The following is a 24,081-nucleotide window of genomic DNA, read 5'->3' as shown; positions in this document are numbered from 1 at the left end:
GTATGTGGGCAGTTTCTATAGATGGCTCCTCACAAATAGCATCATCTTGAGGGGAGACAGGGTAAGAGTTAGGTCGGTTGGCTTTTTTTTTCTTTTCCTCTTGTTTTACTAAAAAATAAATCACAAACTAGATCTCTGTAGGCAGAAAGGGTCCCTGGGAGGCGGTGGGGAAGGGAGGCAGGGAAGTCTGTGCTGTTTGGTGCTGGTGGTGTGGCTACACGAGGCTGCGTGAGCCACTGGAGTACCTGCGCCTCTGAAGCAGCGAGCTGGGGGGACAGTACTGGTGGGGATGGTTGTAGGGAGGGGGGGGAGGTGGCAGGGGAGGCTGATGGACCAGCTTCATGGGGGTCCCAGGGAGCCCACTGCCCACACCGCGCCAGGGGGTGGAGGTGCAGGAGTCGGAGGTGACGTAGCGTGTCAGAGTCTGGTTGAGGGCCGGCTCCATCCGAGCGAGGCACGGCTTGTCCAGGACAATGACTTTGACAATCTGCTGGCACTGTACAAGTGTCCCCGCCGAGGCGGGGTGCGAGGGCACCAGTGCTGTCTCCAGCCGCTCCCGTGGCATGTTAAGACGCATGCTGGGCTGCATTCCACTCTCGGGCCCCAGGGCGGAGTTGTGCTGGTACGTTTGAAGCCTGTTGTGAATTGACACCTAGTTTAGAAACAGCCAAAGAAGCATTAAATGTTACAAGACTTTTCCCATCTGCTGCTACTGGCTGCCCTGAGCCCCCGCCACCAGACAACCTCATATGCATTCAACCCTCCCTCTCTCAGAAAGCCAGAACAGGTACGACCCTGGCTGCACAGTCCCCCTCAACAGCCCCGTTGTCCCCATCTGGCCTAAGTGTCCCTGTCCTTTCCATCACGTCAAAGGCAGCAGAGCCTGCGATCCCAAATGCAGTACAACTTTGATTATCCAAACGGCACAGGGAACACAAATCAACTCTAGGAGTGGAAGTGTCCGTGAATTCTCATGGTAATGAACAGACCTCGAGGTCATGCCTTTGTCCCCACCAGCAAAAAGGAGAGGGGGACCAGACCGCAAGGTTTCAGATAATCGAGGCTGTACGTTTCAGCAAAATGACAGCAGCTGAATCTGAGATAGAGAGTGACAGAGAAACTCAAGCCTTTCCCAGCTCTCTGCCTTTCTGAGGAGGAAGGTACACCACATGACTGGCTAATCTGTTTACAAAGGAAAAAGCAGAAACCTGACACAGTCTAGCAAAAGGCAGCTCCCTCTGATCCATTTGATGGTTTGTCAGTGAAAGGAAATGATTTTCAAAAAAAGAAAAAAAAGAAACAAAAAATGCCCATCTAGCTCATACAATGATGAAAGAAATTCATGATGAAATGGCAGCAGATTAGATCATCTCAGAGAAATGGAAATGCTCCTCTGCTGGCAGAGTAATACTTGGTCAGCTGAAAGCAGGTAGGGAAGCAGGAGGTCATCAGGGTTTCCACATCGAGATGCTGATAATGGAATCAAATAAGGGAGCTCACTGAGACCAGTCTGAAAAGGAGGAGCTGGCCTGGACTGGAGGTCCCTAGCAGGAGAAGTGCAGCAGGGAAATAATGCTTCCCAAATGATGGATGAAATTACAGTTCCTCCTGGCAAGGACATGGGCTGATGAAACCACAAACCAGAGCTAAGTTGCTGGCTCAAATCAGAATGTCAGTCAAGTGGCAAGCCCTGGGTAGGAAACAAGTGCTCACAGGTTGGTGTGGCACTTCCAGCCAGCCAGAGGTACAGGTGGGACTCTGGGGCTGCCCTGAGGGTCTGGCAGAGGCAGCAGCAGCACCAGCAACTGGGAAGGGAAGCCGTGAAGTGACCAAGTTCCCCACCATGCTGGAACAAGGATGAGCTCTCTGTCCTTATCCAGACACGGAGGTCGCTCAGACTCACCACACAGCAGGACATAATATTGTGTCAATATTTGTTCAGGTGGTGGAACATCCCACAGGAAAAACTGAGAGCTGGGCCATGAAGTGCCAGTGACATTAGGATACATGGAAGCCATTCTACACAGGGACACACTTCTAAGAGGAATAGGAAAGTGGCTGGTAGAGGCACCTTTCCCAGGAAGGGGGTATCTGCGGGGAAGTAGGGTGCTCTCCAGGGAAAAGAAGCAGCACCTACTCTCCAGAGAGAAGCTGAATTCTTCAAGTAAATATATGTTGACAAGAGGGGAAAGAGCTACCCTGGAAAAGGGCAGGTTCAGGACAATGGAGATATTTGAGATAGAGAGAGTAGGAAGTAGTTGATAAGATTTTTGGTGTCAAGATTGCATTTTCCTGTTTCCCCACAGGCAGTGAGAGTATGGGTGTCTGTGAAGAAACAGGCAACCCACTGGATGCTAGACATTCCTGCAAAGATAGATGTACACAGGACAGCCAAGCTCCCTGCCTAGGAAGGTGAAGCTCTCTGGAAAGTCTGGTCTACAAAGGCCATGCTTAATCCCCTTCAAGGGGTTGGAGAGACAGAGCTGCAGAGATTGTGCAGGAAAGCTGGGCTGTGGGGAATTTGCATGTGATGCTGCATGGAGTTAGCATGTCAGGGAAGTCCTTAGTGGGGTTCTCAGTCTCCCCAGAAGCAGTGGGGTGAGTTAGTCTACAGCGTTTGGGAGCTCGGTCCATGAAGGATGTTACAGTTATAAAAACGGATTGAAAATGCTTTGAAGTTTAGTTTGGATTTGAAAGTTGTATTACCCGTCCTAGCAGTAACTTTTAATTGTATCTCTGGAAATTGGTAAAATTGTCAGTCTGGCTGGGGAGGCATTGATTAAAACCTGAGAAAAGAAACAACAGAGAATGTGAGAAGAGCTGAAGTGAGAGAGCATTACTTACCTCAGCTGCTCTGCACTCTACTTACCTCCACTGTGCTGTCCAAGACCTTCTCCCCCAAATCCTTCTTGCCTTTGAAATAAAACAAAACATCTCACTCATGAGGTTTGCCCCTCTAGTCAAGAGCTCACCCTCATCCTGTGGACTGGAGAGTTAAAGGGAGAGGTGCAAGGCCAGTCCAGACCCTCTTGCAACCTGTTAGCTGCTTAGTGGGGTAGGTTTTATCAGTTCAGGGATGAAAATTGTACCAGGTTCTTCAGAAGTTACCCAGTAATACCTCTTTATCAGGTATTACAGCTACAGAGTGGGTAATGAGACTTCAAGGGTTTTTTTCTAGGGTATTTGAAGAATGTATATGCTCTCATATTTCCACTATTTGGCCAAGGCTAAAGGGTACAAAACTGAACACTTCTTTTTGCAGTTATTTTCACAAGAATTAGTGAGAGCACATTTGAAAAGACAGCAGTTCTTGACCAAGAGAAGTTGGGTGCTGGGTGCCCTCTTACCTGTTGGAGAGCCTTGCTTAGACTGCAGTTCCATCTGGGCTCCATTGGTCCTTAAGGAGAGAGTCTTTGTCCCTTGCTGTTTCTCCAGTTCCCCTGCAAAACAGACACATGGAAATAAATGAGGAGAGGGATGGAGGGAAGGTCACCAGCATACTGAAGCAGCAAAATGGGAAGTCAGCAAGGAGAATTAATGCAAGAAAATCACAAGTGAGTGTCAAGAAGGGAGAGAAGAACATCCAAGAAAAAAACTGGAGAGGATTTGACATGTGGAGAAACATACATGTCTCCATAGGACCTTCTACATGTGACCTACATTTATAAGGATTGGTTAGTGCTGCACAGATGGGGACCACTGATGCTGAGCTACTTTGGCTCATCAGATTATACATGGAAAGGCCATCAAAGGCTACATGGACCTCTTGTCTGTATAAGGCCATGGAATGACACAGACTGCCTGCCCTCAGGACAACTCTGTTAGAGGTATGAAATCTATCCAGCTATTTACAGACCATACTTGCATAGTCAAAGGAGTATGGGGCATAGAAGAATCTTCTCTGTGTGACAGTCTAAGCTTCCCTATTCCAGGCCACCGTGTCACACTCCCTGTTTCATAAGCATCATAAGTAGTTAAGTCCTTCCATTTCTCCTGCTGGCCAGCAGTCACAGAGTGCTTTTTCATCCTGTGAGTGAACCCAGGAACATCTTGTGCAGACTTGTGCTGCTCATCCTCTTTGCCCTTGTTCCTGAAGAGCTCTTCCTTTACCCTTTCTCCCTTGCAGTCACATGCAGTGTGATGGCATTGGAGTGTGAATTGTACGAGAGACCCTTACATTCAATTCGTATCTGTTCCAGTTCTGTCACTTCTGCTATTGACTCTTTCAGATCTTCCACAAACTTCTGCATTTCCTCAGCACCCAGAGCACAGAAGTGTAGCACTTGTTTCTTCTCTGAGCCTGAAACTGGAGTCACCAGTGTAATGCCATGGGGGTAATCTGGAAGAAAATGTGTCAACAAAATAAAGAGGCATTAGGCATTCTTGATGGAGTAGTTGGTTGTTTTGGTACATCTGAAGGACAAAGAGTTTTCAACATGAGTCCAATGGAATTGCACACCCAGAGTTTGTCACACTGCCAACTGTGGGAACCTGCAGCACTGCAGCCCTCCAAGAAAACAGAAGGACCAAGCTGAAGCAACAAGACAAGTGTCACCAGCACCACAGTGCTGCCAAAACCAGAGAACTCTAGCTCTTAGTTACTCTTAGTGCAGGACTGGCCCTGGGAACCTGAGCACAGAGGTGGGACTGTAAAGCCTTTCTCAATCTGTGGAAGTGTAAACAGTGTTTATGAGGCCAAAACTGCTTTTTCTCCTGTGGGAGATGCAGCAAGAGAGGTGGTCATCTGGGGTCAAAGCCATTGCATCCACCATGGCAGGACTTTTCCCCAGTCTCTCCTTTCATCTGCAGAGAACACAGGAGGGGTGTTGGCACAGCATGGGTGGGGAGCTCACTGTACTGTGCAGAGAGAATGGTAAAGGGAAAGATATGTGTTTGTGGGTCTCTGCTTAGTAGTCCCCACAGGCAAAACACACAGGTAAGTAAATTAAAAGCCATGCTCAGAGTGTGAAAATATAACAGCAAAAGGCCTTATGCTTTAAAGATCAGGTTTGTGTGCAGGGTGGTGGTGACTGGAGATTCAGCCAAGAGAATCAGGAGAACACAAGAGTGCATAGAACTTTCCACACTTTTGACTGGACAATCCTTTATCTTTGCTCAGTGGCTGGTGATTTCAATCCCTTTCCTCCTTTCACATTCCTCTAAATTTAATTTCTGTCTTCCCCTGCCCTGCTTTCACTTCTCCTGCTTTCACATCTGCCTGCCTTCCATGGGCAGCCTTCCTTTATTAGCCTTCCTTCATCAGTCTTTTCCCAAACAAGCCAAGGCCTAACCTGTTATTTTCAGCCAACCCTCAGCTCCCCCTCTTTGCGTGCCAAGCCCTTTTCCCACCCTGTGTCTCTCTCATCTGTTCAGATCACAAGATCTTTGTGACATCTGCTTCACTGTCTCTGCAGGGGATACACAACAGCCTTTGCCAGAAGATCTTTGGGCACTCCCTGGATAGTCATGCTACCCCTGAAAGCTGATTCCAGCTCTGATGGTGCCTCCTGGGGATGCTCAGGTATGAATGGCCCTTTAGTTCACAGAGATGTGGGAGCTTCTGCATGCTGCAGACTAGGGTGTTGGGAGAGTGACTCAAGCTGCCAGTGGAGTAGAGGAGGGATGGAAAAAACTTCCTATGGCCACAGTGCTGCTACATTTTGCCTTCCTTGCAGCATGCTCTCCATGTGCTCACAAAGCCCCAGGGGCATCAGCCATGCTTGCCTGGGACTGCTGTGCTGCCCCTCTGCCTGTGCCAGCAGGAAGCCTGCCTGTTTCTGGAACTCCTCCACGGCACAACCAGCCCCAATCATGACACATCATGGCTCTATTCCCAGACCATCAAGGTCAGGCTGACTAGGGCTGGCCTCCCGCCATGCTTTAGTGGGTGCTGTTCCAAGGGCTCTGCCTCTGCCTTGGGAAGCTCTCAGCACAGCATGGCACCGTGCAGGGAGGTGGCAGCAGCACCTGAGCCTCTGTCAGCATCAAAGACAGCAGTGGGGGTTGTGACTTTGGGCATGAGGGGACAGGGGCTAAAGCTGGCGGCAGCACTTCTGTCAAGATTCTGCGCCTACAGTTGGCTTCTGGGAGCTCAGTAGGATGTATGTGAGGATTGATTCCCCCAGTTTTCAACATTGGTGTTGTCCCTGCCACCGTGACAAGCCAGATCTTTCAATGAGGCCCTTCTGCAGATGCTCAGACATAGGAAAGGTACCAGGTGTATCTAAAGAGTGATCTCCTTGGCACCAAGCCTCAGTTTTCTCTCCTCCACTTTTAATACTGATAGAATCTCTCTCCTAATGGAAACTCACACAGCCTCCTCCCTCCTTCTTTTCCCTGCCAAACCCCACCAGCAAACCCAGGAGCAGTGGACTTACACTCATTCTCAAAGAGATGGAACTGCATCCCTAGCAGGCCGACTGACTTGCAAAATGTGTATGTTGAGGAGCTTTTCTTCTTCGGGCAAAGCTTGAGGATCTGTTGGAGGGAGAGAAGCATTGTTGGTGCTGGGGGACAGTGAGGCAAGAATGATGCAAACTGCTCAAAGCAAAAAAGCTTTCTGCAAGCTCTGTTAAGTGTACATGGGAGGAGTGTTTTGCGAATGACTGGCTCCTTGCCGGAGAGCTCCCTGGAATGCTGCACTTGTAACAACACTTCTGGAGTCCTGTAGGCATGGCCCTGGGCCCACTCAGCTCTCTCCCAGAGGTGCTGGCTTTTTTATTACCACATTTCTGACTTTGAAAGAGTGATTCTCCTCACCAAGGAACAGATCAAAAGGCAAAGGGAAGTGTGTCCTAAATACCTTAGTGCTGGGAACAAGAACATATGAGAATGCTGTGCTGCCCTTGTACCTCAGCACTAGTTCTCATGGATCTGGTTTATCCCATGGAGTAAAGGGATAACAAGGAGCAGACCCTCTCCCTGGGTTCACGACTTTGCAAATGGCTGCAGAGGAATAGGTAGGTAAAGCTCTCTCATCTTCTCCTTCTACAAAAGGGTTTGGGTTTAGTCTTGCATCTGCTGCAACCACAGTTTCACTTTGCCATTAAATTCAGCAAACTTCCATTTTGTTTGGCTTCCTTACAGTCTCAGTGTAACTCTGCTCCCCTGTACCTGCCTAATTCCATTGCTGGGACTGGGAACTTTCAAAAATACCCTACACATTTGGGGGTCTGGCAAGTACTATCTAGCCTGCTACAGCCTTTTCCATGTTATAAGGCAGTGATTTTTAAGTGTCTGGCAGGAAAGATTTAAAGTGCATGAGAGGGCTCTGCCTACTATAGTACAAACACAAAGAAATTAACTTCCCTTTCATGAACCTCCCTGCTGGCAAAAGCATGAGTGAGAGCAATGACATTGCTTGGATGGCTGTGGGCTGTGACAGTTTGTTTTTTCAAGGGTTACTGGAGTTTTAGATTTAGTAGGTTTTTAACAGTGAAGGGTCCAGAGCTGTGTCTTACAATGCTGACAAACTGGGAGCTGTCCTTAGAACAGGAGGGAAATGGATGTTGTGGACTGGTTTTAGATTTCCTTACAGAAACCAGGGCAGGTTTTATTGTCACAGTGCCTAACTGCCAAAGCACACTCACCACCAGCAGGTCATTGAAGAGGAAAACTTCCCTTTGGTGAGCTGCCTGCTTCTGCACTTTGTTGACATCCGTCACTTCGTACAGGCGGCTGCAGCACACCAGCCGGCGGTGGGGCACCGACAGGACCTGCAGGGAGCACACAGGGCGTGCAGGAGGGGCCACTGGGGGGCTCCCCCACCCTCAGACTGCACAGCCCTGTCCAGTGACACAATTCCACCCACTCTGCCCAGACAAATCACCTCCTCACCACCACGCCTTGCCGTCCGTTTTCCTGCTGGTGCAGTAACAGAGAAAGCCTTTGTGATCTGGGTAAATCAGAGAGCTGCCTAAACGCAACCCTCTTGCTCAGACATCCTACCTCTGGCTTCCAATCCTTGGGTCACTGCTCATCCTCTCTCACCCCACTGGGTATCTGCGGGTTCCCTGGGCTTTGAGAAATCATTCTGCTTTATTTTGCATAAAGAGTATGTATGTTTTTGCAGTACTGATTGGTTGCTGTCTGTGCATTTGGGGATCTCTTAACCCCAGCAATTTTTAGGGAACTCATTAGAGACAGATGGATAAATTTGTCTTCTATCCCTTTGCCTTTCACTTCATACACCCTTAAAAGGCCTCAAAATTTGAAACACTGCAGAGCTATCAGTTGAGCACTGGCAGGCAGGACCTGCAGTAAAATTCATGGGCAAACAATTACTGCACTACACACTGTAAACTCTGGCCAAGCAGATCCCTCAAAATTAAGAAAGAATGAGATAGCAGGAAATAAAGAGTTTGGAGAAGGAGGAGTAAATTTGTAGAGACAAGCAAGGAAAGTATTACATAAGAGAAGGAAAAACACAGAAAAGAGGGCAGGGAGGGAGGTGGGGGGCAGAGGGGCTGAGTGGGTGCCAGCAGGGTTACGGGTGCTCACCGTTTTCATTCCGACGATGGACTTCTCCACTTTGGTGACATAAGTTACATGGTCCTCATTAGATTTTAGCTCTTTCTGCTGGATCCTCTCATAGATCCCCACCACCAGCTCCCGAGGGATGTCAGCACCATCGTCCACCCCTGCCAAACACAGATGTTGGGCAGGCCAGTCAGAGAGAAAAGGGAAGGGAAGAACCAGGGGTCCCTGGCAGGTCACTACTGCCTCTGCACTGTGCAGTGCTGGGAACGCTGAAGGGGAAGAGCAATACTTCACTTTAGGCTGTCTCCTTTGTTTCCCTAATGCATCTAATGCACCAGCAGGAGAGACTGACATCTCTAAGGCCAATGCAGTTGATTTCATTATTCCACTGCATGGTGGCTCCTTTCCATGTGTTTCCTAAGTTTTTATAGCTACAATTTCACATTCATATATCTTGGGCCACTCAGCAGCAACCTCTGCATTGATTTTGTATCATCAGAAGTGCTAGATGTGGAGAAGGCCTATGATGGGATTCAGCAGCTCTTCCTGCCAATGCAAGCATCAGCTCTCCTTGTCTGCTTGGTGACCTCCACCATTTTCTTCCTGTGTTATCTCCTAGGAATAATACTTCCCTGCTATTCTGTTTGTGAGATCTCTGCCTTGACCCTGCCACTTTTTCTCTTTTACATCTCCTTAGATAATTCTCCAGATTTTGCTGTCTGACCCTTCAGAGACTGGCAGAAAAGGGGTTTTTTTCACCCTTCCCTGAGCCAAACACTGCAAACCAAGCTGTCAGACCTTCCTCCAAACTGAATTCCTCCAGTCATTCTATATAAATTTTTTTCTGCATCCCCTCCAGCTCCGTGGTCTGAGATGTGTTATCCTGAGTGATGCAGGTGAGGAGCTGCTAAGAAATGGAAAGGCATTGAGATGTCCTGGCTCCTTTACCTACATCCTTGCAAATGTATCTCAAATAACATTTCAAACATGGGCTGCTGAAGCTGCTGGCCTGGGCACTGACCTGCAGGTGAGTCTGGATTGAAGTGTCTCTCCTTGTCTGTGATGGGGTGACATTCACTCACTCTAATGGCTTGTGGTGTGTTGCACACTGGAGGTGAGTGACCTTCATGCTGTTCAATTCATTCTGGCGTGAACTGACAGATTTTCAGCCAACTCTAAGAGTAAGTTAACATTTAAAAACACCTCTTTTGTTAGTGCCATCAATTGTAATACTAAAGGGGATGATGGCAGGTAGCAGCCCCATTCAGTGTCTGTGGAATTAACTTGAAAGAGGGTCTCAGTGTCGTATTATTCCAGTCTGAAGCAGGTGCCAAATTGTGGAAGGTGTGGGAGGCTGAGATGACACTCTCTGAACAGCAGTCAGGACAAAGAAACAAGTCAAAGGAACCCAGAAAAGTACAAAATCTTCAAAGAAGACAGGAATTTACGCTGGGAAAACTTTGAGGGAGCTTTATCTGAATTGCAGATGTGCAGTAAGAGAAACTTGGAAAATGGCTGACCTAGGATGACCTAGGAGTGAATATGGCTGGGAAATTAGACAATAATTTGTCTAGACATGATGTCAAAAAGGCCAAACAATACTAAGCTGCATTAGTAGATCTGAAAATAAGAACAAGGCAGTAGCTCTATATAAGAGTATGTTGTGACCACATCTGAAAAAGTGCTTTTAACAACCTATTACCAGGATGGAAAGGACCGACCTTGAAAATAGAAGAAAAATTGATTTGGGAGCTGATTGTATCAGAAATTGCAAAGAGGTAATGTATGCATGAACTCTGTCATGCCTACAGTTACTATAAGTAATTGCAGGCAATTAAGAGGGGGAAGATTTAGCCTGAATAAAAGGAAAATGTGTTCATATATTCAAATCAGCAAGTAGGGCTTGTTTAGCACAACCCAGCAGGGTCTAAGAAGGATGGAGCTGAACAATAGGAAAATGTAATACAATGGACTGTTTCCAAGCAATGAGATATCTTAAAAGATTAAGCCATCTCTCAAAGGAAAATGGCTGGCTTCTGAGAAGGCTGGACAGCTTTCTGCAGAAAACAAAGTTAATCATAATTTCCCTTCCCCAGCACCCTAGAAGGCATCTCAAAAAGCCTTCCATGTCTGGCTCACAGGCAATTAGCAGGAGACCCTGAGAAAGGCAGTTCCACTAGGTTTTTCCTGCCTTCATCTAGGCAGAATTTAGAAAAGCAAGAGGGCAGGAAAAAAAAAAAAAAGTCAAAGCAGGACCCTCACCTCTCAGATTGCGAATGAAGTCCTCCAGCATCATCTTCCTGTCAGGCTTGATGTTGGGGCTGTACATGTCCGTGTTGAGGAGGATGATTGCAAAGGCCAAGATGAAGATGGTGTCCGGGTTGTGGAACTGCTGGACCACATCTGGGTTGCACATGCAGTACCTCTGGCTGCAGCAGAGGGATGCACACACTTAGCCCGGGACACGGGAGCCCCCTGCCCCAGCCTGGCCGTGGCTTCAGCACAGGCAGGTCACATTCCTCCTGTCACTCCGCCTCCCACACATCAGAGAAGGGACCCGCTGCTCTCTGGAGGCAAATCTCCCCACCAATGGCTGAAATAGGCCACTGAAACTTCAGCTTTCCTTTCCTCAGGAGAAGGCAGGTGTGGCTGGAGAGGGTTACTCAGTGTGTGTCAGTACAAGTGTAATACAGGAGTGCCTGCTCCGGCCTGGCCGAGCACAGAGCAGCCCTGCCAGCCCCTCTGCCTCTCTTCCTGTGAGTCACCAGTGAACAGGGGATCCCTCGCTGGCAGCCACGTCATAATCCACTTTCCACTGACTTTGGTATGTACAATTTACCTTCCTCTCTCTGCCCCTGGTGCCCCTCAGGCCACCGAACGTCTGACAAGGCCGCAGCCGTGGCACAGAGCAACTCACCCCTCAGGAGCCCCTCGTGATCCCCCTCTTTGGAAAGGAGCTCTGTGGACGTTCTCTCCATGGCTGCTGTTGTCCTGCCTGGGCTGTGCCGTGCTCCCTGCTCCCCTGGCAGCAGCACTGGGGCTGGGGCCCTGCTCTCACCTGAAGGCCTCGATGAGCCGCTCCACCTTCTGCGCCTCCCCCTGCACGCGGATGTGCGCCTGGAACTTCCGCAGGGCCTCGTCCAGCTCCATGCCCGAGAAATCCATCTCGTCCACCACACAGCTGTGGGAGGGGTACACAGCCCTCGTCAGAACATCCTCCCGTGGCTCACCTCCTTCACTGTGCTGCTTTCCCCAGGGAAATCCCACGGGAGAGGCCCTGAGACAGCTCTGTGGCTCCCTGGATCCTGCATTACCACAGGCCGTGATTTCACTCGAGGGATTCCTGCATTCCACAGCTGGTGAGCAATTCCTGTGCTTTACTGTATATTTATATATGTGTGTTTGTGTGTGTAAACACCCTGGTTTGTATATATCACACCACAGAGTGTGTATACACCCTGGTTTGTATATATCACACCACAGACAGCATATACATTCACATATGCATATACAGAGAAAGGATGTGTATATATATATATATATACATATATGTATTGATACTTACCTGTATCTATATAGATATAGAGACATCTATAGGGGCAGAGATATTTAGACACCTGTATCAATATCAGTAAGACCAGAATCAGCTCAGAGAAAATAGGAAATGGAAGTTGTTGTACAGAAAGGACATGCAGCATTACCTGCTCGTCTGGCGTCACTTTGCATTTTGAAGTGATGCACTGCCCACTGGAAATTCATGGCCAGTTTAGATACCCCAGGAAGGGGATGACACCTCTCATTTCCCAGTAAAGCATCCTCATCTTTTAGAGGCCCTGCTGTTAGTCTCCAAAACCTACCAATACAGTTCTTGCTCTCTGTATGAGCCAAGTAATCTACTTGTTCTTACTGCATGATATTTCAGTCACTCGTAATGACAACACCTTTCCCATGTGGCCTCAGCCCATTCTGTTAGCATATTCCTACTTTTTGTGCTCAGGTCATTACTGCAAGCATTAATCAAAAGATTAGACTCAGAAACCCCTGTTTGTAATGTCCCTTAGGCCCAGCTTCCCATTTTAGTAGAGTATGTAGGCACTAATGTCTGTATCAGCCAATCTGGTCCCCTGTTTATGATTCCTCTGCTGATTTCTCTCCCACTCTCAACAAAAAAAATCTCATGTCCAAAGCTTTGCTGAAGTCTAGAATTATGTTCTGCATGTCCTGTCTAGAAAACTAGTTATTCTAACAAAGACAGACATTGAATTATTCTACTTTCCCCTGACTCTGGTATGTACAATTTACCTTCCTGCTTGTCACTGTTCTTTCCCAAAAGAAATTTTCAAAACTGAAATTCTGTCTGACAGATGAAGAAAATCACAGGTGCCAAAATCCCATTTTCTTTAAACATTTCTTAAATATAAAGTTACTAATTTGCTAATGGGGCCACCTTGACATTAGAAGTGCATTAAAAATTTAGTAACCTCATATTTTCTGCTTCTCTGTGCTTTGGATGCTACTTTTATTAGCCCCTTAGCCCCTTTATTTAATCCTTTGTATTGTGTTTGGGTTGCTTTGTCATCTGGTAAAGGATAAACTGATCCCAAATTCAAGGTTATTAAGGAGACAATTTTCTCCAAGGCAGGTTGTCTGGGACTTTATGAGGAGTGGTACAGGGAAAAAAGAGGAGGAGGAGATTGGCTCTCTTCTGGATCATTCTGTTTCCTAGGATTATCTGGAATTTTTGCCAAAGAATCCTCTACTACTGAAGGGATGTGCTGTTATCAGTTTCTTCTTCCTTTCTGAGGCAAACTGGGGGTGTGTCTGCTGGTCATTTCTAAGTGCTGCCGTTTGCTCTGGGCTGTTGGGAAGTGGTTTGTGAACTAAGATGCTGAGCGCCATGTGCAGCCTTGCTAGAATAAACATCTGTTTCACAATGCCTCAAATGGGTGAGGGATGGAGTTCAAATGCTCAGAGACATCTCTGCATTCCTCCATGGCCTTATTGATTCAGGAGTTATCATCATTTAACTGGGGTGACACCCGCAGAATAATTTACCAAGAGCTCTGACTGAACATAAAGTGCTTTGTATCTTCTGAGGTAGGACTTGTTAGAACCTCAGCTAGGAATTGTGGGCTCTTTCTCTGCACAAAGTCCATATAATCAAAATTCAGAAACAAACAGGGAGCAAGGGAAGAGAATCGAAGGGACTTGTCTCAAAGGAAATCTTCCATGAAATATTTTTTTATCTCTCCAAGAGGTGGACTGCAGAAACACTTTGCAATAAGAAAAACTTCTTCCACTGCCTCTTTCCTTTTTTATTTTTATTTTTCTCATACTTATAGTCAGACCCTTGGGTTAACATCAAGGCATTCTGCTTCTTGGAATTTATCTTTGATAGTAAGAGCAGTTTTCCTCTTGTTAGTCGTTCCTGTGTTCACAGCTGCAGCCACCTCTGCACTTGGGCTTTTGTTGTTATTTTTTAATCCTTTCCAGCGTGCAAAGTTTCTCAGCACTGACCCCGGTGATTTTGCTGCTATTGTCTGCTTCCAGACATGTGAACACTGAGTCCTTGCACACCCCAGGGACACCCTCTAAGGTCACCCCAGTAACCCCAATCCACCAGCATTAAATCATCCATCTTTTGCTTACTCCTTCCCTCTTTGATCAGTCTTTCGCCCTCCACACAGGCTGCCCTAACACACCCTCCCCTTTGTGTACAAATCTCAAGTAATAAAGTCAATGCCCTTAATACAGAAAGCATCAAGCCTTCATTAGGACAAGTAGGACAAGGCAACTGTTCATAGCTGTCTTCAAACTCAAACAGGCATTGCTACATGGGTTATGCTCAGATTCTCCTAGAGTTTCTCTCACAGACTGACTGATGCAAGTTTACTTTGTGAATTCTAACTCCTGGGAGTCCCTGCCATATGTCTCTCAGCCCAAAGAACAGTGTCCCCTGTCCTGCTTACTAAGAAAAGTTGACCAGGCAGAAAAGACAGGTTAGGAAGAATGTTTGATTCAAGCAAAGTCAGCCTGTGCTTGGATTGGAATTATCTGACAAATCCTGTGCCAAAGGTCTGACGAACAGCTCCTAGAGGAGCCATCAGGTACCAAGCTGCTATTTCTGCTGCTAGACAGGCAGAGAGAAAGGTGCATCAGACTTGTCTGATTTTTTGTGTGTGCAAATTTGACATGGCAAAGTCCATTCAGAGCCAAACAGCCTTGTGCTTTGGGTCTGCCATGCTCCTCCTCCTCTTCTAGACAGCTGGAAGTTTTGCAGCCTTCCCTGATTTCAGATTCCTGCACAGACTTGTACTGACTTTCCAAATGTGCTCTGATAACTGTGTCAGACATCCCCCGAAATGCAGCACAACTTTTCTTTTGGAAACCAGAGCAAGGAGGTCTTTTGTTTCCAAGCTAGGGACCATGGAAGCTGACAAAGGATATGAGAGTGGGTGGCTCTCTGCATCCAAGGAATAAACCAACAGCTTATGTGCACATGCTAAAACCAGTGCTGAGTTCATTTTTCCACAAACAGCTGGACACCTATTCCAGGACCACCAGGAGGCTCGAGGGGTGATACAGAAACACAGTAATCACCTTTAAAAATCTCATGTTTCAACTCCTTCCTGTCCATGAACTTGCAACAAGCCACACAAACTGGCCTCGCAGTGCATCCAGAAATTCACTGGGGGTTGAGGACTCTGTGTACATGAGGAGTTTGATCTGCCCTGAGGCACCTCACAACAACAAACAGAGAATTCCACACCAGGTTCCAGGACCAAAGAGTGGGCTCCTAGATGGATTATTATGCTTAGCTATTGTCTCTGTTGTAGCCTCCAAGGTTACAGGGAAGAGATCACCCCAGAAGTTGGTGGTCATAATGGCAGAAGAGCTGCAAGGATTTAGCACAGGGCTAAGCATGGCAAAAAAGCCTGTGGCAAAAGGGTTCAGTGAAGGCAGGAAGCAGCTGTATCATGTGGGGCTGGGATCTGCTCACCCAAGTGTAATGACCTATTTTCCAGCTTTTCCGCTCAGGTGACAATGCAGCAGGAGCTGGGATGCAACTAAAAGCATCTGTAATGAACCCGCAGCCCCCACTCAGGGAGGGAGCACGGGGGGAGGCAGCCAGGTGGAAAGTCTAAAATCACAAGGCACTAAGATACTAATAAAAACTATCCCTTTTCTCAGCCTCCCTAATTCTACAAGCTTTCTGAAGGTGATTTGGGTGAACTGTAGAAGAGCTCAGCTCTCTGGAAGGAGAGTGCCCTGCACATGCAAACTGAACAGAAAGAAATTTTAGTAGCACTCCCCAACTGCATGCACCCATGGGCAGAGGTGTGTGTCCCACTCCTGCCCTCCACACCCTCTTGGGGAGGACAATGGAGACCAGAGCTGGCACCAGTCTTCCCTTTCTGGAGAATGCTACAGGACATGTATTGCCTGTTCTCCCCTGGGGCTGTCACGCCTATTCACCCTCCCAGTGGTCATTGGTAGCTCACATGGCTCCTTACCTGGGAATCTACTCCTTCCTGAGCATCCCTGGGCACTAGGCAGACTCAAGGTGCACCTTCAGCCTGTTCAGGTCTGGCACGGGAAGGCTGTTCTCACATTTGGTGTGTGCTACAGCCCTGCTGCAGCAGGAACCAGAACTGACTGTTCTTCCCCCTGACCTGTGTCCATCACATCCTTGCCTGTTGCTCCTGTTTGAGCCCTCCTGTGACACAAGTCCCCTACTGACCCTCTGCAGCATCCTCAGTGAGAAGGGAAAGAAGGCTGGTTTGGGCTAACCTGACAAGCCCATTCTGTCTGTCCAAGAGCAACCTAACTCTTCTTTGAGAGAGTCCCTTTGCTGGGCTTCCAGCTCTGCACTTACTAAGAGCAGCTTTTTTCTGCCTGACTTTCCACGACAGAAAGAGAAGACAACACAGGCTTGACAGACAGGAGACCTCCTCACCCGCAGGGAGAATGTCTCCAACAGCAACTTCCACTCTTAACAGCAGCCAGACCCCAACTCAGCACAATGTCTCCTCTGCTGGAATCTCTGCCCATTCCTCCTCTGACAGCAAGTGCACCAGGACAGCCACATCTGCACTTCCAGGTCCCACGAGCTGAACACAAACCAACCAGTACCAGCATAGCTGACCCCATTCATGAAATCACTCACATCTTCTTGTTCATGAATGAACTATAAATGGAAGCAATTCCTGAGTCAGGAACAGGTGGAGGGGAAGAATGGACTAAAGTGAAGGAAAGTATGAAGGAAGGAGAACAAAGCCAACAAATAAACAGAGAATGAAGAAAGGATGCAAGGATGATGATGTGTCTCATATAAAAACTAATGCCTTGGGCCTGACTTTTTCAAAGCAACAGAATTTTTTTTTCTGCAGTACTTGACAAATAGATTTGATTAAAACTGCTCAGTACCACATAGGTCCTTTAATGAGCCAGGCTACCTCTCTCCAGCTGTATTCCCTCGACTGGTAGACACTGAAACCCCGGGGCAGGTCCCTAGTGACTCTCTCTCACTGGATGCAGCACAGCCAGTGGAAGGAGGTTCTTGGATCTTACTGTGGGATGCTGATCACAGTGAATGGTTATTCTGTGGGATGCTTAAAATAGGTTACAAGTGGGATTTATATCCTGTAACACAAAATGCCTAAAAGCTGCACATCCAGACTAAACTAGCACACTGAGAAAAACAACACTCTTGAGGGCCCCGTGTCTCTCCATTGACAAAAGGAATTCATAAATTTCTAAAAGACACTGAACTTGGTGGTGGCCAACAACAGGTGAGATAAATCCTAGTTTTAAATACTGAAGTCTTTTCTAAACAAGAAAATTACGTACTGCGTCTTCCTAAAGAGACAGACCTGAGTGGTTCAGTGTTATCAATGCATGTGTGTCAGTTATAGTCAGAAACTGTTGAAACTCTCCTGCTCTCTCTGTTGTTCCTCTGGCTAGCACGTAGAACTACTTGTGAATTATCCAGACACCTTTTTTGAGTTCCAAGAAAATCAGTTAAAGGTTGAAAGATACGAGCAGGAAGATGGAAGGGAGATTATAATTTCAGGGCATTTAGGTGCTGGGCATGAAGGTGTGGGAAGGCAAAATAGCACACCAAAGTGCTCAATCCTCATAAAATGCTTACCTCACCTAAACCCGTGCCCTTTTACATAAAAGGCTTTGCAACCAGCACAGCACTTCTCTGGAATTTTACTTTTACTAGGTGGACAGTAAAGTGTGATCATCTTCCCAGTGCCAAATGCCACTCTGCACTCCTGAGCTCTGCTGTTTGACAGCAGGAACAGGCAGAGGCTGGATTGTCTGTCAGCACAGCTTCAATACCTGCAGAAGCCAAGAGAGCTCTGCAGAGTACAGACTTATGGCTGGACTTTACAGCTGAGTCTGGAGTTTGTAACCTGGGCAGCCCTGCCTCCAAATGCACAAGGGAGGCTGACACTTTTGCAGATGTTTTAAAAGCTGTCCTATTATTTATTCATGCGGCTGGGTTAGTTCAACCTGGCTGCAATAGAAATATTGCTTAAAATACACAATTGCAACATAAGTTTTCACATTGAGCGAAAGCTAAACTAACACAGCAAGTGGCATCAATAATTGAAATTGCTTTTGGGAGGTAGAGGAGGCTCCAGGGTCAGATTTGGGATGTGAAAGAGCACAGACATCTCTGCCTGCATTCAGGCTTGCTCACTGCAGGTGATCAGGGCCTGTGCAAGCACTACTGCCTGCTCACAGCCACCCTGCCTGGGCATTTGACCTCAGCAGGACTAAGTGCCTGTTCTTCTGCCCATTTGGGTCACAAAAATGACTCTTGTATTGGACAAATTGTGCAAGAGCTACTGTATGAGCTCTCCTGTCTGCTGCATGCTCTCCAGGGAATACCATGTACTTTAACATTGCTAAGTGTGGGTGGATGTGGGGACAGAGGACAACCCTTGCAGAGTCTATTCTCCCAACCTGTGTCAGTGTTCCTGAGCTAGTTTGATGGGAGTTGGATGGGGAATGAGAACCAGACAAGGTTTTAGACAGTTCTAAAATGCCAAAAGGTCTTTGATCTGCCTCCTGTTCCCATAGAAACAGCTCATAAGTTGTGACCAGCCCTTGAGATACAGTGCACTGGAAATGCCAGCACACTAGACTACACTGACAGCCCTCTTCTTCCAGTGGCATAGACAGGAAAAATACCCAGGATTATAATTCTGGGCCATGGTTTCTCCTTTCAATGCTTTGTTTCCATGCATGGCACGCTGCTGGGTGTGCAGCCATCGCCCATCCAGCTCTCATGAGCAGTTGATGAAAAATTTGCTTGCAAAACCCACCAACCATGCTCAACTATACCCCTAAGCTCAGAATTGGCACAGGAAGTACCTTCAAATGGCACAGTTACAACCAGCTGAATGTGCATGGTTTTTTCCTTCCTGTTTTAGAATATGCTGTGTGTATTTTAAGTCTACTTTTATCTTTGCCTTTAAGGAAGACAAATCAGCCATTTATTGTGAAGAGGGGGTGGCAGCACAGATTGTTAGTGCAGGCATATCATCTGTTGCCTGGAGAGATCAGACACAGGTTTGAACCCTGAACTCAGACCCATGGTTTGATACATGTTCAGGAACATGCAGTCCATGTCCAAGGTGTGTCCATGTGCACACAGCCTCAATATCTTGAGCTCCCCATCTTTGAGCCTTGTTTCCTATAGATGTTAATAGGATGGGCAAGGTCACTCTTTCACTGAACATTTGGAGTGGTACCATGAGAGGGGCAATGGAAACTTTGAGTAATGAGCACGATGGAGTAGGGCCACCTGCTCCAATGTCCCCCATGCAGAAACAGGACTGGCAACCCCAACACAGCAGCTCCTGGGTACTGAGGCTGGGAGGCTGACAACAGGCTTTGCAACAGGGGCTGTTCCCAGCAGCTGCTGACACTGAGTTTGTAGTCCCATGTGAGGCAGAGGAAAATGGTCATTTGCAGGGATGATGCCAAATTTAGGATTATGAGGAAGTGGCAGCCTATTGTTGTTGCAGTATTTCCCTGTGCATGCAGAGGCTAGTTTTGGATTTGAGCAGATTATCTATCAGAGAAAGCAGCCCACACAACACTTACTGGAGAAAAAGAGGCAATTACTTTTAATTGTAATTCTCAGCATGAAGAGATTGGAGAGCACATGTCTTGTTGCTGGACACATCAATATTTCTACAGTACATTGAAAAAAGAGATGCACGAAAGGTCAGGTACAGGTACCTGCAGCAATAGGAAGAAGCAATTGTAGCTGGAATTAATTTTAAAATTTAGGCCTAGATTTGGCTCTTGAACTTTGGCATCCTTCAGTCTTTCTCTGGAGTAGAAGTGGTATGTGGATGGGATTTGGAGTTTCTGTATGGTTTGGTTCAAGAAAAAACACTGCAAATTTCAAGGGAAGTAGAGAACATTTTGGAGAATGGGAGAATCTAATAAAGAACACAGTGCAAAGGACTCCCTGCCTAATGGAAAGGCAGCTCTTACTTAGAGTTGTGCTTCTGCATAATAAAAGAAAGACGCAGCTGAGTGCTCGTCATGCCTGGAATTGGGTCTCTGAATGAGCTAGACTTGAAAGAGGAGAGAGGTGTAGGCTGAGAGATGCACGGCTTGTGACCAGAAGAGGGTCACAATGAGAGAACTGAAGGTAACAATCCAGCAAAGGCAGCCACTGAACAGAAGCAGATTTTGTTCTGAAAGGGGCAGCTCAGCTCAGCTCATTTGAGGTTTTGGAGTGTTCCTCAGTGCTCTGTGGCTGCTGTGGCAATGACAAGCCCTTAGTACCATGTTTTCATATGCAGGCCTCCTCATCACCACAAACAGGACCTTGTAATTATCCTCCTAATGCAGTTGGACAAACTCAAAGGGCCACCAATTTCCAGCCTGGACAGAAAGAGAACTGAATATGTAGCCAGCACTCACTTCTCCCTGCTGGTGTCACAGCAGGAAGCAGATATTTTTCCTCTTCTGCCTCTCTTAGTACTTCCCAGAAGGTGTCAGAGGTACTTTATATGGATGGGATGAGACCCCAACCAAAGAGTTTCCCAGCCCCCAAACCTGCCAGCATCACTAGTTCTACCACTTGACAGTGCTGAGCTCCTGCTAGGTGACCACAGGCCTCCTGAGAAGGAACTGAAATGAAAGAACTGATGATATGAAGGGTGGAACACACAGGTGGGAAATGTGTTGAGGGATGCCAGATAGGGACTGGCAGTGGTGGAGTTCCTAAAGAGTGGGGATGGAGGGGCATGGAGGACAACAAAGGGCTTGCTGGTGCAGCCAGGGGCAGAGTCAGCTGGCAACTCCTTTAGAGTGCAGGGAGGAGGGGAAGAGATTCCCACACTTACTCCAGGACGTCCCTGTTGAACTGCTTCTTGCTGTTGCCCAGGAATTCCCCAATCATCTGCCGGCTGAGGCCCTTCCGCTGCAGCAGGAAGTGTGCCACCCCAATGGGGGTGTCCGGGATGAAGCCTCGGGAGATCAGGAACTGGATCCCTTTGTCTGGGTTTCTGGAAGGCAAGGACAGAGACATGGTGAGTTTGCATGATCTTCTGGAGGCATTGTTGCCTCTGGCTCACCCCGTGGCGTGCATCAGTGCAGCCCTTGGTATGTGCCTGGGCTCCTACCAGTTCACATGTGTGTCAGGAATGGGACTGGTTGGGGTGAGGAAAAGTGACTTGCTGGGTGCCCCCCTAGCTGCTGGTGAGGAATAAAAAAGATGTCATAGGACCTTGCTGTGTCACTTGCAGCACCTGCTGTCACCTGGCAATCACAGGTGGCATCCCACTGCCACAAAGGATCCTGCTGCATTGTACCATGCCTCACTATTGGCTCTTCTGCCATCCATCTGCTCCAGAGTCAAAGGCTCTTTCCTTTGTGAAGAAACTTAGGAGACATTGCTGACATGGTCTATGGGCAAACAAGGCTCAAGACTCCAAGGAGGATAAATAACCAAAAGTGGGCTTTTTTTTTGTTTAAAAAGATATATATTTGTTTTTCATATATTTTCAACATTCGTTGTTGAGTGATACTTCTTTGCCTTCCTCACCTGAGCTTGATGTTGGCTGCCTGAACAGAAATCCCACACTCAGATTTGCTTATCTCTTCCTCCACTTCCCTCGCTCTTAGTTGTGTTTTTCTTCCCTTCTCTATTGATTCACGCCCTCAGGCAGAAATCTTTCTGTGTGAGAGAGGGCACCCAGAGAATGCTTTGTCATAAGAAGGGAGGGAGCGTCTGCAGCTCCCAAACAGAGGGCTTTTCTCCCTCTGTGGCTGTGAGCATCTCTCTGAGAACAAGTCTGGTGCTGAGTGGGCCTGATTGCCTGGCTGTGGGAGGGATTTTCTGCTTCTTAATGTGCCAGTGTCTGTGCCTGCACACACAGCTCTTACGGAGGCAGAGTGGTTTGGGTTGGCAGTGACCTTTAAAGGCCATCTACTCCAACCTTCCGGCAGTGAGTGGGGACATTTTCAACTAGATAAGGTTGCTCAGAGATCCCTCCAACCTGATCTTGTCTATCTCCAAGGATGAGGGATCCACCACCTCTCTAAGCAACCTGTGCCAGTGTTTCACCATCTTCATTGTAAAAATCTTTTTCCTTACATCTAATCAAATCTCCTTCATATTAACACCATTACCCCTGGTTTTATTGCCAGAGGCCCTGATAAAGCATCTGTCTCCATCTTTCTGTCCTGCTTGACAAGCCTCTGTATCCTGGGAGTGGCTGTGAGCCTATGTGGTGCCTGTCTCACAGCACAGACAACAACAAATGGTACATGTGCATTGTGCAGGAGGTTTTCCTCTTGTATTTCAGTCTGCCCCTCTGAAGGGTCATGATGCAGTGTGCTGAGGTGAATCACTGCAATGGCAGGAAGATTGCCACATTTCTTTCGTTTTCTGAGCTGGTGAGTGGAGAGAGGTAAGGAGGTGACTTCATGAAATGATCTCATACTTCCATCATTAATCCAAATTCAAGGTTTTTTGTCAAAGCTCAAGGAGTGAGTTTGCTCAGGCAGTTTCCTGGGGTGAGGAAAGAATAGGATGAGGTTTCAGAGCACGTGAATGCATGATATGCACAGGCACAGACTGTGACACTTGTCAGGTGGTGAAGTATGTGGGTGAGCAACATATGTCTAGCTATAAGGGGATCAGCATTCAGCAGAATGGCCTGCTCCTCTTACAGGGGCCTCACAGGCAAGTAGAAAGCAGATGGGCTTGAAATACTTCTGCTTACTCTGTAATGTCAAAAGAAAATACCCTGGGCAGTGTGGCATCCCTTGGGGGGAGGGCTGTAAGAACAATCAGCCCATTAAATTTATAGATAGAGAGGTGCAAGGTCTGATACTGAAAACCCCAGGGCTTCTTCAGGGAAAAGCAACAATACACCTTCTTTATTATCACATAGACCTCCTGGTTCACCACTGAAGAGCACAGGTAGAGTTCCCTGCTAGGTGCAAAGGTGATATGGTTGGGACACAAATCAAACTAAGCAACAGAGATTCATAAAATGCACATCCACCTGCATACTTTGGTATTTGGCAAGGGACAGTATGGTGTTCACAACACCAGGATGAACTCAGTTACACCCGTGTGACTCCAAAGTCACTGGACTGACTTTGGATCCATTCCAGAGGAGCTGAGAGCTGAATATGGCCAGAAAAATGCACACACTGGCGTGCTGGGGAGGTTTCAGTAGAGGTGGTGCACACAGTGCCATCAGAGGATGCAGGATAAAACAGTCCAGCCGTGACAGCCCTCCTGCACTGCCTAGACCATAACTCAAATATTCTTCCACTAACAGCAGCCTTTCATCAGTTTTTCCCATGATTCAATTTGTTCTCCACAAAATCCTGATAGCAATACAGCATCTCTGCCACCAAACACCTGCAGATGTATCCCACGTAGTGCAGCATGCAGCTTTTACCCAGATGTGCAGCAGACAACTCTCCCCCACTCTCTCCTGAGCCTGGTCCCTCTATTCATTTTTGGTGTTGCAGGGGTGTTAAGCAGCGCCAGCAAATGCTGCGGGATTCCTCACGTCCTGCTGGCTTTCCCTCTGCCCACGCAGCCAGCTGCCCACACACACTGAGCTCTTACAGCACTGCTGCATCATGAAGCGCTCGCCATTCCAGGGATTTCACCCCCTCACGGTGCAGCAGGGATGGGGAAAGTGCCACCGCATCGATGTGTTTCCAGAGGCCTTCTCCAAGCCAGAGCATTGCCTTCCAAAAGTGCCAGGCAAGGCCAGATAGACTGTGGCAGATTCCACTAGAAAACTGTGGGCTTTCAGCTCCTGCTCCAGGGAAAGCCAGGAAAAAGGATGTGCGTGCACACACACAGCCTCAGCTCCATGCCCTACGGATCGGTGCCCACATCCCAAACACCACAGTAAACTGGCTTCTTTCTGGCAATACACAGGGAAAGCAATAACTAAATAGCTGCAGAAAGCTTAATTGCCCTCCCAGCTCCTTGAACAGGAAGTCACAAGGGGAGCCACACGTCCCCTAGAGACAGTGATTAAAGGAAGGCATCACTCCCCTGAGCTGACAGGTTATTTTCCTTACTCCTGT

The 24,081-nt window shown here is 47.6% G+C and overlaps 1 protein-coding gene across 1 annotated transcript in view; it reads right to left on the bottom strand.

Moving 5' to 3' along the window:
• Positions 1–214: 214 nt before the first annotated feature.
• Positions 215–24,081, bottom strand: part of IQSEC3 (IQ motif and Sec7 domain ArfGEF 3) — a gene marked incomplete at its 3' end in the record, with an annotated part of 99,280 nt that continues 75,413 nt past the window's right edge. The window contains exons 5-14 of the mRNA XM_083860307.1: positions 20,862–21,023; positions 11,537–11,659; positions 10,741–10,907; positions 8,500–8,639; positions 7,590–7,715; positions 6,378–6,477; positions 4,178–4,339; positions 3,348–3,440; positions 2,870–2,913; positions 215–652 (exon numbers count right to left, since the gene is read on the bottom strand). Coding sequence (XP_083716433.1) covers positions 215–652; positions 2,870–2,913; positions 3,348–3,440; positions 4,178–4,339; positions 6,378–6,477; positions 7,590–7,715; positions 8,500–8,639; positions 10,741–10,907; positions 11,537–11,659; positions 20,862–21,023 — 1,555 coding nt within the window. The remainder of the gene's footprint in view (positions 653–2,869; positions 2,914–3,347; positions 3,441–4,177; positions 4,340–6,377; positions 6,478–7,589; positions 7,716–8,499; positions 8,640–10,740; positions 10,908–11,536; positions 11,660–20,861; positions 21,024–24,081) is intronic.

Source organism: Zosterops lateralis (genome assembly GCF_965231275.1).
Source record: "Zosterops lateralis genome assembly, chromosome: 4".
In the NCBI taxonomy this organism is placed as follows: Eukaryota; Metazoa; Chordata; class Aves; order Passeriformes; family Zosteropidae; genus Zosterops; species Zosterops lateralis.
Note: the sequence above shows the minus strand (reverse complement) of the source record. Positions and strands in the feature narration are given on the sequence as shown.